The sequence below is a fragment of the Trichechus manatus genome, unplaced genomic scaffold (genome assembly GCF_000243295.1).
Source record: "Trichechus manatus latirostris isolate Lorelei unplaced genomic scaffold, TriManLat1.0 scaffold00029, whole genome shotgun sequence".
Taxonomy (NCBI): domain Eukaryota; kingdom Metazoa; phylum Chordata; class Mammalia; order Sirenia; family Trichechidae; genus Trichechus; species Trichechus manatus.
The window spans coordinates 18,230,623-18,245,709 of NW_004443965.1; the positions used below are offsets into that span (position 1 = coordinate 18,230,623).

Here is a 15,087-nt window from a genome sequence, read left to right on the forward strand (position 1 = left end):
GAAAGCATGGCCCCTGGATTCTCTATCAGCCCAGAACTAGAACAATTTCCGAGGCCAACTCTTCAGACGGATTGGACTGGACTGTGGGACATAAAGTGATACTCGTGAGGAGTGTGCCTCTTAGCTCAAGTAGATACAAGAGACTAAACAGGCAACTTCTGTCTGGAGGTAAGACGGGAAGGCAGAGCGGGTTAGGAGCTGGTCGAATGGACACGGGGAATCAGGCGTGGAAGGGAGGAGTGTGCTGTCACAGTATGAGGAGAGCAATTAGAGTCACATAACAATGTATGCATAAATTTTTGTATGGGAAAAAATAAAACTGGATAACGCAAATACTTGAACGTTATCAGTCCATCTCACTTATGTGCATAATACAAATATCCTAAATAAAATACTAGTTAACTGACTCAAACAGTGTCATGGATTGAGTTGTGTCCCCCAAAAATATCTGTCAGCTTGGCTGGGTCATGATTCCCAGTGTTGTATGACTGTGTAATCTGATGTGGTTTCCTTATGTGTTGTACATTCTATCGCTATGATGAGAATATATGTGATCTCCTTATGTGTTGTAAATTCTATTACTGTGATGAGGTTATACTGATGAGGTTGACAAGATTAGATTGTGTCTTAATGCAGTCTCTTCTGAGATATAAAAGAGAGAAGAGATTGCATTAAGACACTATCTAATCTTGTCACCAAGAAAGCAGTGCCGGGAGCAGAGGGCGTCCTTTGGACCTGAGGTTCCTGCACAGAGAAGCTCCCAGACCAAAGGAAGATTGATGACATGGACCTTCCTCCAGAGCCAAAGGAGAAAGTGTTCCCCTGGAGCTGACGCCCTGAATTTGGACTTGTAGCCTACAGGACTGTGAGAGAATAAACCTGTCTTTGCTAAACCCATCCACTTGTGGTATTTCTGTTAAGAGCAGCACTAGATGACTAAGACAAAGAGTGTGTCAAATAAATTTTTTTTAAAAAATTCTTTTGCAAATTATACTAGCTTATAAAAAGGGAAAGTGTTGCTAACATGCATGGATATAGATGTTGCTATATAAGAAATTATCATAAACACTAAGCTTCAAATGAAAAGATCAAGAATATTTCTTATCACAAAAAGACAAACATTGTATGAGACCACTATTACAAGAACTCAAGAAAAGGTTTACACACAGAAAAAAATATTCTTTGATGGTTACGACGGTGGGGAAGGAGGGGAAAGGGAAATCACTAACTAGATAGTAGACAAGTGTCAACTTTGGTGAAGGGAAAGACAACACACAATACAGGGGAAGTCAGCACAACTTGACCAAGGCAAAGGTATAGAAGTTTCCTAGACACATCCAAACACCCTGAGGGACCAAGCTGCTGGGGCTGATGGCTGGGGACCATAGTCTCGGGGGACGTTTAGGTCAATTAGCATAACATAGTTCATAAAGAAAATGTTCTACATCCTACTTTGGTGAGTAGCACCTGGGGTCTTAAAAGCTTGTGGCAGCCATCTAAAATACATTTACTGGTCTCATTCTATCCAGAGCAAAGGAGAATGAAGAAAACCAAAGACACAAGGAAAATATATACTTACACAAAGACTGAAGGAGCACATGAACCAGAGCCTCCACCAACCTGAGCCCAGAAGAACTACATGGTGCCTGGCTACCACCACCGACCACTCTAACAGGAATCACAACAGAGAGTTCTGGACACAGTGGGAGAAAAATGTAGAAAAGAATTCAAATTCACGAAAAAAGACCAGACTTACTGGTCTGACAGAGAATGGAGGAACCCCTGAGACTATGGCCCCTGCACACTCTTCTAACTCAAAGCTGAAACCACTCCCAAAGCCCACTTTTCAGACAAAAATTAGACAGGCCTATAAAACAAACAATAACACATGTGAGGAACATGCTTCTTAGTTCAATCTAATATATAAGACCAAACGGGCAACTCCTGCCCAAAAGCAAGACAAAAAGGCAGGAAAGGACAGAAAAACTGGACAAATGAACACAGGGAAAATGGGGTAGAAAGGAGAGTGCTGTCACATTGTGGGGATTGTAACCAATGTCACAAAACAATATGTGTATAAATTTTTGAATGAGAAATTAACTTGAGCTGTAAACTTTCACCTAAAGCACAATAAAAAAAACAAAAAGATTCACACATCCTACTCACGTGAAACATCCTTCAGAATAACCAGTACCCGAGGATCAGGTCACCACCATCTCACACGTGGATTTACTGAAGATGCCTACTAACTGGCCTTCCTCCAGTCTCGTCTCTCCATCTATCCATTCTCCATACTACAGACAATCTCAGTGCATCACTCACCTGTAAAAATTTTTCAATGGCTCCCCCTGCTCTCTTAAGTCCATATTACTAAATCTGGCCATCAATGTCATACTTATTCATCTGACCCTACACCACTGCCAAGGGAATCTTTTAAGAATAACCTTTGTTATAAAGGAGCCCCTGGGAATGGTTAAGAGCTCGGCTACTAAGCAAAAAGTTGGAAGTTCTAGTCCACCCAGGAGCACCTGGAAGAAAGATTTGGCAATATACTTCTGAAAAATCAGCCATTAAAAACCCTATGGACCACAGTTCTACTCTGACACACATGTGGTAGCCATAATTTGGAACTGACTCAAAGGAAACTGGTATGGTTTGCTGTAAAGATGAATACATTTTTTGGAAAATACAATCTGTTTGATAATTTTTATATTAAATAATCAATTTTTAAGACTACTATGAAAGATACATTAAAAACTAAGCTTTATTTAGTTATTATAGAAAATTCAAGGAGCCCTGGTGGCGCAGTGGGTAAGTGCTTGGCTGCTAACCAAAAGGTCAACAGTTCAAACCCACTAGCTGCCCTGCTCTGAAAGAGACGACCTGGCGATCTGCTCCCATAAAGATTACAGCCTAGGAAACCCTGTGGGGCAGTTCTACTCTGTCCTATAGGGTCACTATGAGTAGGAATTGACTCCACGGCACACAGCAGCAACACAACGCAGAAAATCTAGCTTTGCTAAACTATATATTAATTATATTGTATATAGCATTTGAAATAGTATTAAGGCCTACAAGACAGAGTTGAGGGCTTAAGAAACAAACATCATTTAAATAAATATTTGTTTTGTCTATTAAAATTTCAAAAATTATAAACCAAATCTTTAAAATAATTCATAATTCTTAAAAATCAGAAAACACAGCTTTGAGAGAGATGAAAAAAAATATTATGTATCCTTGACTATATTCACAACTTGATTAAAAATTACAGGGCTGATGAGAGGATCATCAACTCTATCCCTAGTAAACATACATATATACATATATGTATATATATGTGATCACTAAAATCTTGAGTCAATGTTAGCCCAAAGTTAATCTACTATATTAAATATGAAAGTCATTACTTGAGCCTCAGGTGAATGTTTCTGAAAAAAAGAAATAAAAGATAACTTCTAAGTACTATTTCTGAACTGAAAAGGTTACAACTTTAGTGGAAAGTTCTGAGAACTACTTTTATCTCTGTCACACAAAGAAAAAAATTGAGAAGAACTATACCATGACAACATGGAAATCTTTTCTTTAAAGTTTTTCTATATGAAGTTGTGAAATATGACGGAAGAATGTTATTTACATAGTTAAATCTATCTCATCCCCAAATATAAGCCACATGAAGAAAGCAAATAGCATTATTTTTTAAAGCAACATTATTTAAAATGTAGACCATAATACTGTAATAATAGAATCAGAAAGGAAAGAAAAGAGTTTTTCAATTCAGTTGAATTTCAGGAGAATGCAATATTGAAGAACAAAATCCAACAACCTATATTACCGGATAGTGAACTTTTCAGCGTTTACTGAAATTTCTTTTAAGATACCATTGAGATTAGGAGGGGCACAAAATATTTGGTAAATCAGACTTGAAAAGATATTTAAGAATGTTTTCAGGCCCACATACTTTCTTAATCAGTTTTGACAATTTTTACACACCTTAATTATCTGACGACATCTTTTCTTTCTGTATAATTATTCCACTGCTCTCATTGGTATTAAACAAACACAACCTTCCATACCTAGCTAATATACGGTTTTTCCTATAGAAACTAATTTTACAGAATCTTTACAGAAAGGGGTCAAAGAAAAATGAAGTGGAATCTGGCTCATAGGACCCAAACCAGGAAAAAAAAAAAAAGAAAATCCACCGCCATTGAGTCGATTCTGACTCATAGCAACACTACAGGACAGGGTAGAACTGCACCATGGGGTTTCCAAAGCTGTAGATCTTCATGGAAGCAGTCTGCCACATCCTTCTCCCATGGAGCGACTGGTGGGTTCGAACGCCAACTTTTTGGTTAGCAGCCAAGCACTTTAATCACTGCATCACCAGGGCTCCTCTCATAGGACCAATGCTGTATTTACTTTAAACCTGGTTTATTTTCTTTTAAGTCCCTAAATGGGCCAGTCTGCATAACTGGTTTATTTATCAAACATTACTAAATGGTATTTTTTTTTAAAAAGTTGAATCAAGGATTCAATCTTATTTTAAAACGAAAGATGGAAAGACAAAAAATTAAAACTGATACGTAGAAGTAGAATAACTGACTCACCTGCGGCTCACTGATTTCTTCTCCACTTCTCCCTCACCAGCCGATTTAAGATTTACACTTGTGTCCTTTTTTAACTTTTTTGCAATTCTTTCTCTCATCAGGTTCTTCTCATCACCATCAATATATTCATCATGCTCTGCACTTTGATCTTCTCCATCCTGTCAAAATTGAAACTGGATATTTGCCAGGCATTCAATTTTCCCTTTCACTTCCAGAGGTCCACCTCAGCCTCTCTTCACATTCTGGGGCAGGTGAGTTTTTTGTTTTGTTTTGTTTTTAATTAGTAAGGGCTTCAAGAATCTGCTCCAGATGGGAATACCCCCTGGGGCCTCTTCTAGGCCAATTACATCAGTATAGGATATTCCACAAAGGGTTGCTTACTCACCTCAGGCCCATCCCCTCTGTGCAGCACAGACTGTGCTCCCTCGAAATCACCTAGGATATTGCGTCTATCTACACTTCTGCTCTTATCCCATTGGGGAATGTGGCTCCTGGAGGCAGTTAGCTAGCCTACTGACCTCAGCTCAGAATTAATTCAAGTAGAAGAGGTGTAGTTGGAGAAGTTGAAATTTCTTCCTATAATCTTAGTCATAGCAATCACTTCTCTTCTCAATACCATCATCAACGAGGCTCCCCAACTCATTCAAGGCCGTATATAATCTGTATCTCTCTGACATAATCTCCTACAACTTCCATACAGCCACACTGGCCAACTTCCTGTTCGTAAACAAGCCAGGAGAGCCTATACCTCACCACCTTTAGAGTTGCTGTTGTCTCTAGTCTGAAATGCTCTTATTCCAGATGTCTGCATTGCTTGCTTCATTCTCCTTCATGAATTTACTTAAATTTTACCCTCTCAGTGACGCTTTTTTTGATCACCCTATTAAAATGGCAGAACCACCCACCCACCTCCAGTACTCTTCTATCCTCCATCCCTGGTTTACTTTCCAAGGCTTTTTCCCCCCATCTGGCATATAATCTGTTTTATTTATGTGGTTATTGTCTCTCCCCCACCCTTAGAGTAAACACACCATGAGGGCTAAAATTCTGGCCTGTTTTGTTTATTGCTATATCTTCAACTTCCAGAATAGTTCCCAGCACTAATAGACGAAGGAGTGAAGGAAGAAAAGAAGATGTAGGAGTGAGAGGAGAACGGAGAGAAGGACAGAAGGAAGTAGCCCAAGTGGGTCATTTTTCTCTTGTGATTCTTCTATCAGGCGAGTTATGGTGAGGCAGGATTCTTAACTTGAGGCTGATGGACCCCTAGAGCAAAGGTTCTCAAAGTCTGGTCCTCAAAGTACATGCGTTGTTTGTTAAAAGTGTAAAATCCTAGTTTTCGTCCCAGACTTACTGAACCAAAATCTCGAGACAGACTGTGATTGTTTTCAGTGACCTGTTCAATTAATTCTTAAGCACTAAAATTTAATAATCACTGACCTAGCTAGGCCTTCTACACTTGGGCCTCAGGAGATCTAAAAATATCTCCTGCAAATCCATAAAACTTTCTGTGTGGAGGTAGTACATTTTTCTGGGAAGAAGGTCTACAGTTCAAGTCATTCCAAAGGATCTGGGACACAAAACAGGTTGTGACCATACACTATCCTTAGATGACCTCACCCCAACCCATGACCTTAAGAACAAATCTTTACTTTTATATTAGACCTTGTTCCTATCTTCCAGTACCATATTATTGTTACACAGATTTTTCCAAGTTACCTTAATTGCAAGGTGTGTAAAACTAGCCTCACTATTTTTTATTTTTTTTATTATTTTTCCACCTCAAACCTACTCTCTTTTGTACCCATCTAACAAGTTGCCCAAGCCAAAAGCTTCATGGTTGTCCTAGACTCCTTCTTCTCTATCACCTGATAGTATGGAATCAGTCACCTCCTAGACCTCTTTCAAGTCTATCCCTTTACCATCTCGTGACCGTGGTCTTATATCAAGCTCTCCTCCTGCCAATAGCTTCCTAATGGGTCTCATTGCCTCCAGACTGTTTATCTAATTTGTCCTCTATAACACTGCCATGGTAATCTTCCTAAAATGCAAAGTTGATCATAACATCTTTCTTTTTAACTATCCTTCATCTGTTCCTCACTTCTAGGATGAAATTCAAACTCCTCATCATGGCCTACAAAGCTCTGTAATATCTGACCCCTTGCTACCTCTCCAAACTCATCCCACTCTCCCTCCTGTCACTACACTCCAGTCATGTCTGCCTGCTTTCAGCTTCTGGAACACAACTCTCTCCTGCTTCTAAGCCTTTTTACAAATGTAGTTTCCTCTACCTTCAACAGTCTTCCTCCTTGCACTTAAAAATTCAGCCTGTTTTTCAAACTTTCTATCTCAACTTGTATTTCCTAAATAAGGTACTACTTCTCCTTGCTTTCATGCTTTAGCATATGCTGTTCTCTGAGCTAGAGGGACTCCACCTTTCACCACTTTCTTTTTTGACCAAGCTAACTCCTACTTTTCCTATAAGATACAACACAACATCACCTCTTCCAGGAAGGTTTTCTTGACCAGGTTAGAAATTCATCCTCCCTCTACTACATATAGTCAGAGAGAACTCTCCCTTTTGATTGTGGTATAAAGCTGTGTTCAGGCATGGAAAGTTATGTACTTCCTAATGAATTATACAATGCACAGATCAACAGGTTTTATACAAAGCAGCATTCAGATAACTTGAAAATTTAATCTCTTACACATTAAAAGAAACTCTGCCTTGTGGTTTATCAGCTTTATAAGCCAGCACAACTAACAAAGAGAGATCACTATACCACAGTCTTGAATGAGAATCTTCTGAAATGTATCTATCTGTAAGACTAAAAATCACTGATTCAAGCATTTCCCATACATCAAGTATGACACACACCCATCAATACTTAAACTTTCAACTAATAAAAGAAAATTAATGGCATTTGAAATTTGAGCATTCGAGTATTGTCATGTCTGGGGAAAAAAAGCAGGCCAGAAATTCATATGTATGAGTCCAGTTTTTTAGGGAATATCCATACACACACACTTGGAAAGAAATATTCCAATATCAAAATAAATGATTTTTATTTTTCAATTTTTTTTCAAAATTTTACATATGTATAATAATAAAATATAAATTACTTTTGAAGAAAAAATAATTTTTGTAAAAATTTAGAACTTACTATAAATTGTTCAAATGTATATTTATACTAAAATTAATACTCACATCATCTGAATCTCCTGCTGTATCTTTTTCACTACAAAAAAAAAGTAGACAAACAAATTTCAGCTTCAAAATGAAACTAATAAGATTATTCAATAATCCAAAAATCTAGAATAGTTTGCTGGGAAGAATGCTCCAAAAATTTACTTCATTATAGTAATCTTAGAATGGCATTATAGAAAAACAGAAACGTTCTAAATAAAATCATACATTTATAAATATTAAACATTTACAATCAAACATTTGTAAATAGAATCAGAGGTATGTTCCATTAGCAGATACATGAATTCACTAGAATTAAAAAAAAAAAAAAAAACCAGCAACAACAACCAACGGTGCCGTTTTTGTGAACAACGGTCTGCAGAAAACTATTTCTTCTATTAGTTTGAAGAAATTTGACTGCAGAAACCAAATCCTTCAAATAAAATAATATTAAGAAAAGATTACTTTGAAATAGGGGTTTTAAAAATGAGCTAAACTCAGTATGATAGTATTTTATTCCCTGTTTGGAGACACTGGCCCAATGTCATTTAACACTAAGATATCTTCCTTTCTCGAGGAGCAACAAAGACAGTAAGACAATTTTCTGTTAACTCCTGAAAGTATGTGAGAAATAACTCAGTGGATCGGCCCAAAATGTGGTGACTTCTTCACAAAAACCTTCAACTCTGTTTTGCTTATTACCCATAATAACTGAGACAAAAATGCTTCAAAGAAAAAATTAGCAAAGAAACAGTTAAAGCACTTTCCTAGTATTCAAACTATTCTAAATTACAAAAGTTTAATAATTAATTTTACATTTAATTACAGTAGTTGAACAACTGTAGAAAGCAAAAGGAGTAGAAGTGATTAAAGTGCTTTTCTCCATCATGCTAGGAGATCTACCACCTCCATTGTCAAAATTGCTTGACTTTTTCAGTTAGGTTGAAAAAATCTGATTTATGAGGACTGTTTATACACAAAGGAAGCAAGAAAAATTTTTTGAGCCAGAAAATAAGAACCTAGAATCATGCCAAAACATACTAACCTTTCAACAGCTGGGACAGAACTGAGATGTGGATCATCCTTAAGCAAGTCATGACTACTTTTGCTTTTTCCCTTCATGCTCTAGAAAGGAAAGTATAATATAATTATAAGTGGGGGAAAAATAGTCTTCCCAAAAAACACATTGACAAATTTACATAAAATCTAGTACTGATATAATGTGGTTAGCAAGAGATACGTTTCTGAAAAGTTTAGCATAGACTAAAGTTTTATAAATAAGAATCCTATTCTCCCATTAATTGAAAATACTAATTTAGAAATACCTTTTCTTTCAGGAAATAATGTACTCTTAAAAATAAGTCTTTTGATTACCACCTCCAAGCACTAAATCTTCATCATGATTTATATATAACTAAACTAATGTTCGTGATCCATATAACTTAAAGGATAGATCGTAAGAGCAATGTGAAATAAATGCACACTATTATTCTTCAAATTTACAGTCTATAGGTCACAGAATCACTTTAAAGAATGTATTCAAACATTAAAATATCAACTCATCAATATTTCAAACAACCAGATGAGTGCACCTACAAAAACCTATTGCCGTTGAGTCATAGCGACTCGATAGGGCAGAGGAGAACTGCCCCATAGGGTTTCCAAGGCTGTAATCTTTACGGAAGCAGACTGCCACATCTTTCTCCCACGGAGCAGCTGATGGGTTCGAACCACAACTTTCAGCAGCTGAGCACTTAACCACTGCACCACAGGGCTCCTTCGAGTGTAACTGTTGTTGTTAGGTGCCATCAAGTCAGTTCCTACTCACAGCTACCCTATGTACAACAGAACGAAATACTGCCCAGTCCTTTGCCATCCTCACAATTGTTGCTATGATTGAGCCCATTGTTGTAGCCACTGTGTCAGTCCATCTCCTTGAGGGTTTTCTCTCTTTCGCTGACCCTCTCCTTTAACAAGCATAATGTCCTCCAGGGACTGGTCCCCCCTGAAAACATGTCCAAAGTACATGCGACAAAGTCTTGCCATCCTCGTTTCTAAGAAGCATCCTGGCTGTATTTCTTTCAAGACAGATTAGTTCATTCTTTTGCCAGTGCAGATAGTATATTCAATATTTGTTGCCAACACCATAAGTCAAAAGCATGAATTCTTCTTTGGTCTTCCTTATTCATTGTCGAGCTTTCACATGTATACTTGGCAATTGAAAATACCATGGCTTGGGTCAGGCACACCCTAGTCCTCATAGTGACATCTTTGTTTGAGCGTACCACCCATAAAAACCTGTTGCCATCAAGTCAATTCCTACTCATAATGATCCTATAGGACAGAGCAGAACTGCCCCATAGGGTTTCCAAGGAGTGGCTGGTGAATGCACCTAGGAGGTACTAGTAACCAAATGGATAACAGATATGCAGAAAGCCTCTCAAGCATGACATTCATCAATCACCAAATATTTATTCAATGCTTTAATTTCAAAGTTAATTTACTCAACAAATTTACATTTTAGCTGGGAAAACAAGAAATAAGAAGATATAGAAAGGAGAACTATATAATAACTACTATTACTATTATTCTAATTTATTAAGTATATACATTGTACCATGCAGGCATATCCTACAGTACAGTATTTCTACCCTCAGCTTCCCACTCACCAAATGAAAGTATGTGAGGGAGGCATTAGTAGCCCCATTTTACAGATGAGAAGTTAAGAATTACAGAGATTAAGTAATTTACTAGAGGTCAAAAGCTAGTAAGTGGCAGAGGATCTAGGATTTAAATTCAGGTCTGTGTGACAGTATACTAAAATCCAAATGTATCCATTTTTATCTTTCCCTACAAGTCCCTCTGGATGCAGGCCAGTAGCCTGGTTTCAGAGTTGCAATTCCCTATCCTGCAGACTTCCCTCTAGAGATGGAAAGCTGCTTACCACTCCCCCAACCCCCCCCCCCAAAAAACAAATCATATTAAGAGTGAACAGTTTAGAGGTTAAAGAATTGATGAGGGAAAGAATAATTTCTACTTATTTTGAAGGGGAATTTTATTTGGAAAAAGTTATTGTAAAATATGTTAACTGAAATTTTAAAATGTCAAACAATACAGAGAGGTGAAAATACCCCTTTCCCTTAAGCCCCACTCACCACTCTTCTCAATTTTGAGTACAGCCACCTAAATTTGATAGGTTTTATTTTGAGGAAGATATATATCTTCTAAAATATATCTCCATGATGAAAATAATAGATTTTAAAATGCCTGTATTAACATGGAATTCTCCACATTTCAGAAATCTAATCAATTAAAACACGCTTATAGCCAGGTTTACAAAACAAAAACCTTTTTCAGTTAATCTAAATTTGCTATTTTAAAAAGTTATAGAATCTGAGTTATGCAATTAATCTCCATTTCTAATCCCATATTCTTCCTGAAACCAAGGAGTAGTGAAAAGGCAAAATATCAACTAATTGATTATATGTTCGTCCATCTATGAAAGATGGGGGGAACAAAGGTCAAAAACCAGAAGGTCGTGTAGTACAAAGAACACAAGACAAGAAAGATGGTAGTTTGATCAAATAAGTTTTTTTTTCCTTTTTTATGTATTTTCTTCTCTTATTTATTTTTTATTTTTTTTATTGTACTCCAGGTGAAGGTTTACAGAACAAATAGTTTCTCATTGAACAGTCAGTACACATATTGTTTTATGACATTGGTTAACAACCCCACGACATGTCAATCCTCTCCCTTCTTGACATTTTTTTCTGGTGAAAATATACATAGCCAAAGATACACCATAACAAAAATTTCTACATGCACAGTTCAGTGACATCGATTACATTCTTCCAGTTGTGCTGCTATTCTCACTTTAGATGAAGGTTTACAGAACAAAATAGTCTCTCATTAAACAGTTAGTACACGTGTTGCCCTATGACAATGGTTAATGAACCCACTACATGTCAACACTGTCCTTACTCAACCTTGGGTTCCCTATTACCAGCTTTCCTGTCCCCTTCTGCCCTCTAGTCCTTGTCCTTGGACTGCTGTGCCTCATTAGTCCCACTTTGTTTTATGGGGCTGTCCAATCCCCGGATGAATGGTGAATCTCGGAAGTGACTTCACCACTGAGCTAAAAGGGTGTCTGGGGGCCATACTCTTGGGGTTTCTCCAGTCTTTCAGGCCAGTAAATCTGGTCTTTTTTGTGTGTGTTAGAATTTTGTTGTACATCCTTCTCCAGCTCTGTCCAGAACTCTCTGTTGTGATCCCGGTCGCAACAGTCAGTGGTGGTAGCTGGGCACCATCTAGCTGTACTGGACTCAGTCTGGTGGAGGCCTTGGTAGCTGTGGTCCCTTAGTCCTTCGGGGATCAAATAAGTTTTAAAACTATTATTATATAATTTTGTGACATGGGTTTTAACCCTAAACTTGTGCCATTTGGGGAAACAGAATGATCTCATCATATCTCAGAACACTTGCCTACAAAATGGGGACAGTATCAGCTTTGCTTATCTCACACAAGAGAATCCAATGAAACATGTAGAGAAGTGTACATAAAATGACCTAAACTGGAAAAAAAATCTGAATATGTTTTATTCATGCTTTTGTTCCCTAAAATTCCTTCCTTCTTGATCTCCAGCCACCAATGCTTATCTTCTTCTACTCTAAGAAATACTCCCTTATTAATTCTCACCACGTGGAGTCACAATCACAAACATCATAGCCCTTTAGTTCACAAACTAAAAAATGAGACTTACACTAATAAATAGCAGGAGTAAGATTAGAAATCCAGTCTCTAAACTCTTGGTCCATTAATAAGCTATACTGTTTCATTTAGTTGTAAATGTTAGTTTTTAATCATTAACAGTTTTTAAAACTGGGTCATTTTTTATCTCCCCAAATTTAAACAGTTTGAAGGGAAAAGAAGAAAATTGTGTTATACTAATTTAAAATAAGACTTGACACAGAAGGAGCCTGTAAATTAATCTGAATAATTGTTACTATTTCAAATAAGTTTTTCAGTTAAATTGGCATAGAAATAAATGATCAAAAGCATTTTTTTTAGATGTTCCTTCCCACTATAGTAGACTTTGCATCCTACATGCAGAGAAACAAATTGGAGATCAACTTAAGTAATTAGGAGACACTCCCAAAAAAGGTGAAAATGAATTCAGACATTTTTCTTTAATGTCTATTCTTTCTAAACAACCAATTTTAAGATTCCTATTTATTCCATCAGGTAACAATAATTTTAGAAGAACAGACACCTAATACATTTAAAAATAAATTTGAAAAAATTATATCAAAAATCTGTCTAGTTGAAGAGTAGCTGCTGAACAAAATACTAAATATATTTAGTGAATTTAGTGTAAGGAGCTCTGAGATAAATTCAAAACTGTCTGCAAACAAATCCAATAATGAACATCAAACGGGATATGGGAAATTTCCACTTCATACCCAAGAACAAAGAAATAGCCAGAACTAAATAGAGTACAGGTAGAAATAAAAGAAAGCCAAAGGCATGATGGTATGGAAGAAGACACTGACCAAGAAGTTAGAAGGTCTGAGGTCTCGTATCAGCTAGACTTCTAATTAGCTCCAAGACGTCCAGCACAAAACCAGAAAAACTTAATAGTCAAAAAGAATTTTACAGCCCACTTAATCTAATCTCCCACCCAACACAGGGATCACCTTGACATCATTATTGAATGACCAACCAGTGTTTCAATGCCTGAAAGGAATTTATAACCTCATAATAAAAACGATTCATTTTTAAATGGCTTCCATTATTGAAAAATTCTCTCTTCAACTGGGGCCAAAAAAAAAAAAATTTACTTTGTGTAATTTCCAAACATTGATTCTAGTTCTACCTCCTAGAACTACAAAGGAACTACAAACAGTGCCTGTTATTAGGCATACTACATAGAAAACCTGTTGCCATCAGGTCGATTCCAACTCATAGCGACCATATAAGACAGAGTAGAACTGCCCCATAGGGTTTCCAAGCAGCAGCTGGTGGATTCGAACTGCCCCGTAGGGTTTCCAAGCAGCAGCTGGTGGATTCGAACTGCCGACCTTCTAGTTAGCAGCCGAGCTCTTAACCACTGCGCCACCAGAGTTTACATTAAATACAAATAGTGTAGTAGACAGAATAATGGCCCCCAAAGACGTCAACATCCTAATACCCAGAACCTGTGAACATGTTACTTTACATGGCAAGAGGGACTTTGTCAATAAATAAAGGATTCTGAGATGGGAAGATTATCCTGGATCATCAGAGCCCAATATAATCACAATGGTCCTTATAAGTGAAAGAGGGAGGCAGAAGCATCAATGTCAGAGGGATGCAGCTTGAGAAAGACTCGACCAGCCATTGCCGGCTTCATTGTGAAAGAAGAGGCCACATGCTAAGGAATACAGACGGCCGCTAGAAGCAGGAAAAGGCAAGGCAATAAATTCTCCCCTAGAGCTTCCCTAAGGAAAACAGCCCCACTAACACCTTGATTTCAGCCCAGTGAAACCCATTTCAGACTTCCGACTTCCAGAACCAGAAAATATTAAAGTGTGTTCTTCAAGTCACTAAATTTGCAGTAATCTATTACACCAGCAATAAGATACTAATACAAATATGTTAACAAATTTTTTAATTAATTAAATATAGACAATTAGAAAGATAAGTAAATTTAATATAATTTGATGGGACATGAAGTCCCTGGGTGGGGCAAACAGTTTATGCTCATCTACTAACCTAAAGGTTGGTAGTTCAAACCCACGCAGCAGCACCATGGAAGAAAGGCCTCATGATCTGCTTCCATAAAGATTATAGCTAAGAAAATCCTGTGGAGCAGTTCTACTCATTGGCAACAGGTTTGGTTTGGGATATTAGTATTGAAGTTGTCAAGGATTTCATTTTACTTGGATCCTCTATCAACACCCATGGAGGCAGCAGTCAAGAAATCATATGATACATTGCACTGGGCAAATCTGCTGCAAAAGACCTCTTTAAAGTGTTAAAAAGCAAAGATACCACTTTAAGGACTAAGGTGCACCTGACCCAACCTATGGTATTTTCAGTCGCCTCGTACGCATGCAAAAGCTAGACAATGAAAAAGGAAGACTGAAGAAGAATTAATGCCTTTGAATTATGGTGTTGGCAAAGAATATTGAATGTATCGTGGACTGCCAGAAGAGTGAACAAATCTGTCTTGCAAGAAGTACAGCCAGAATGCTCCTCAGAAGCGAGGATGGCAAGACTTCTCTCATGTATTTTGGGCACGTTTTCAGGAGGGCCCAG

The 15,087-nt window shown here is 37.4% G+C and overlaps 1 protein-coding gene across 1 annotated transcript in view; it reads right to left on the bottom strand.

Moving 5' to 3' along the window:
• CWC27 (CWC27 spliceosome associated cyclophilin) overlaps nucleotides 1-15,087 on the bottom strand; it is a 260,191-nt gene that overhangs the window by 220,001 nt on the left and 25,103 nt on the right. The window contains exons 8-10 of the mRNA XM_004374548.2: nucleotides 8,837-8,916; nucleotides 7,813-7,843; nucleotides 4,608-4,765 (exon numbers count right to left, since the gene is read on the bottom strand). Coding sequence (XP_004374605.1) covers nucleotides 4,608-4,765; nucleotides 7,813-7,843; nucleotides 8,837-8,916 — 269 coding nt within the window. The remainder of the gene's footprint in view (nucleotides 1-4,607; nucleotides 4,766-7,812; nucleotides 7,844-8,836; nucleotides 8,917-15,087) is intronic.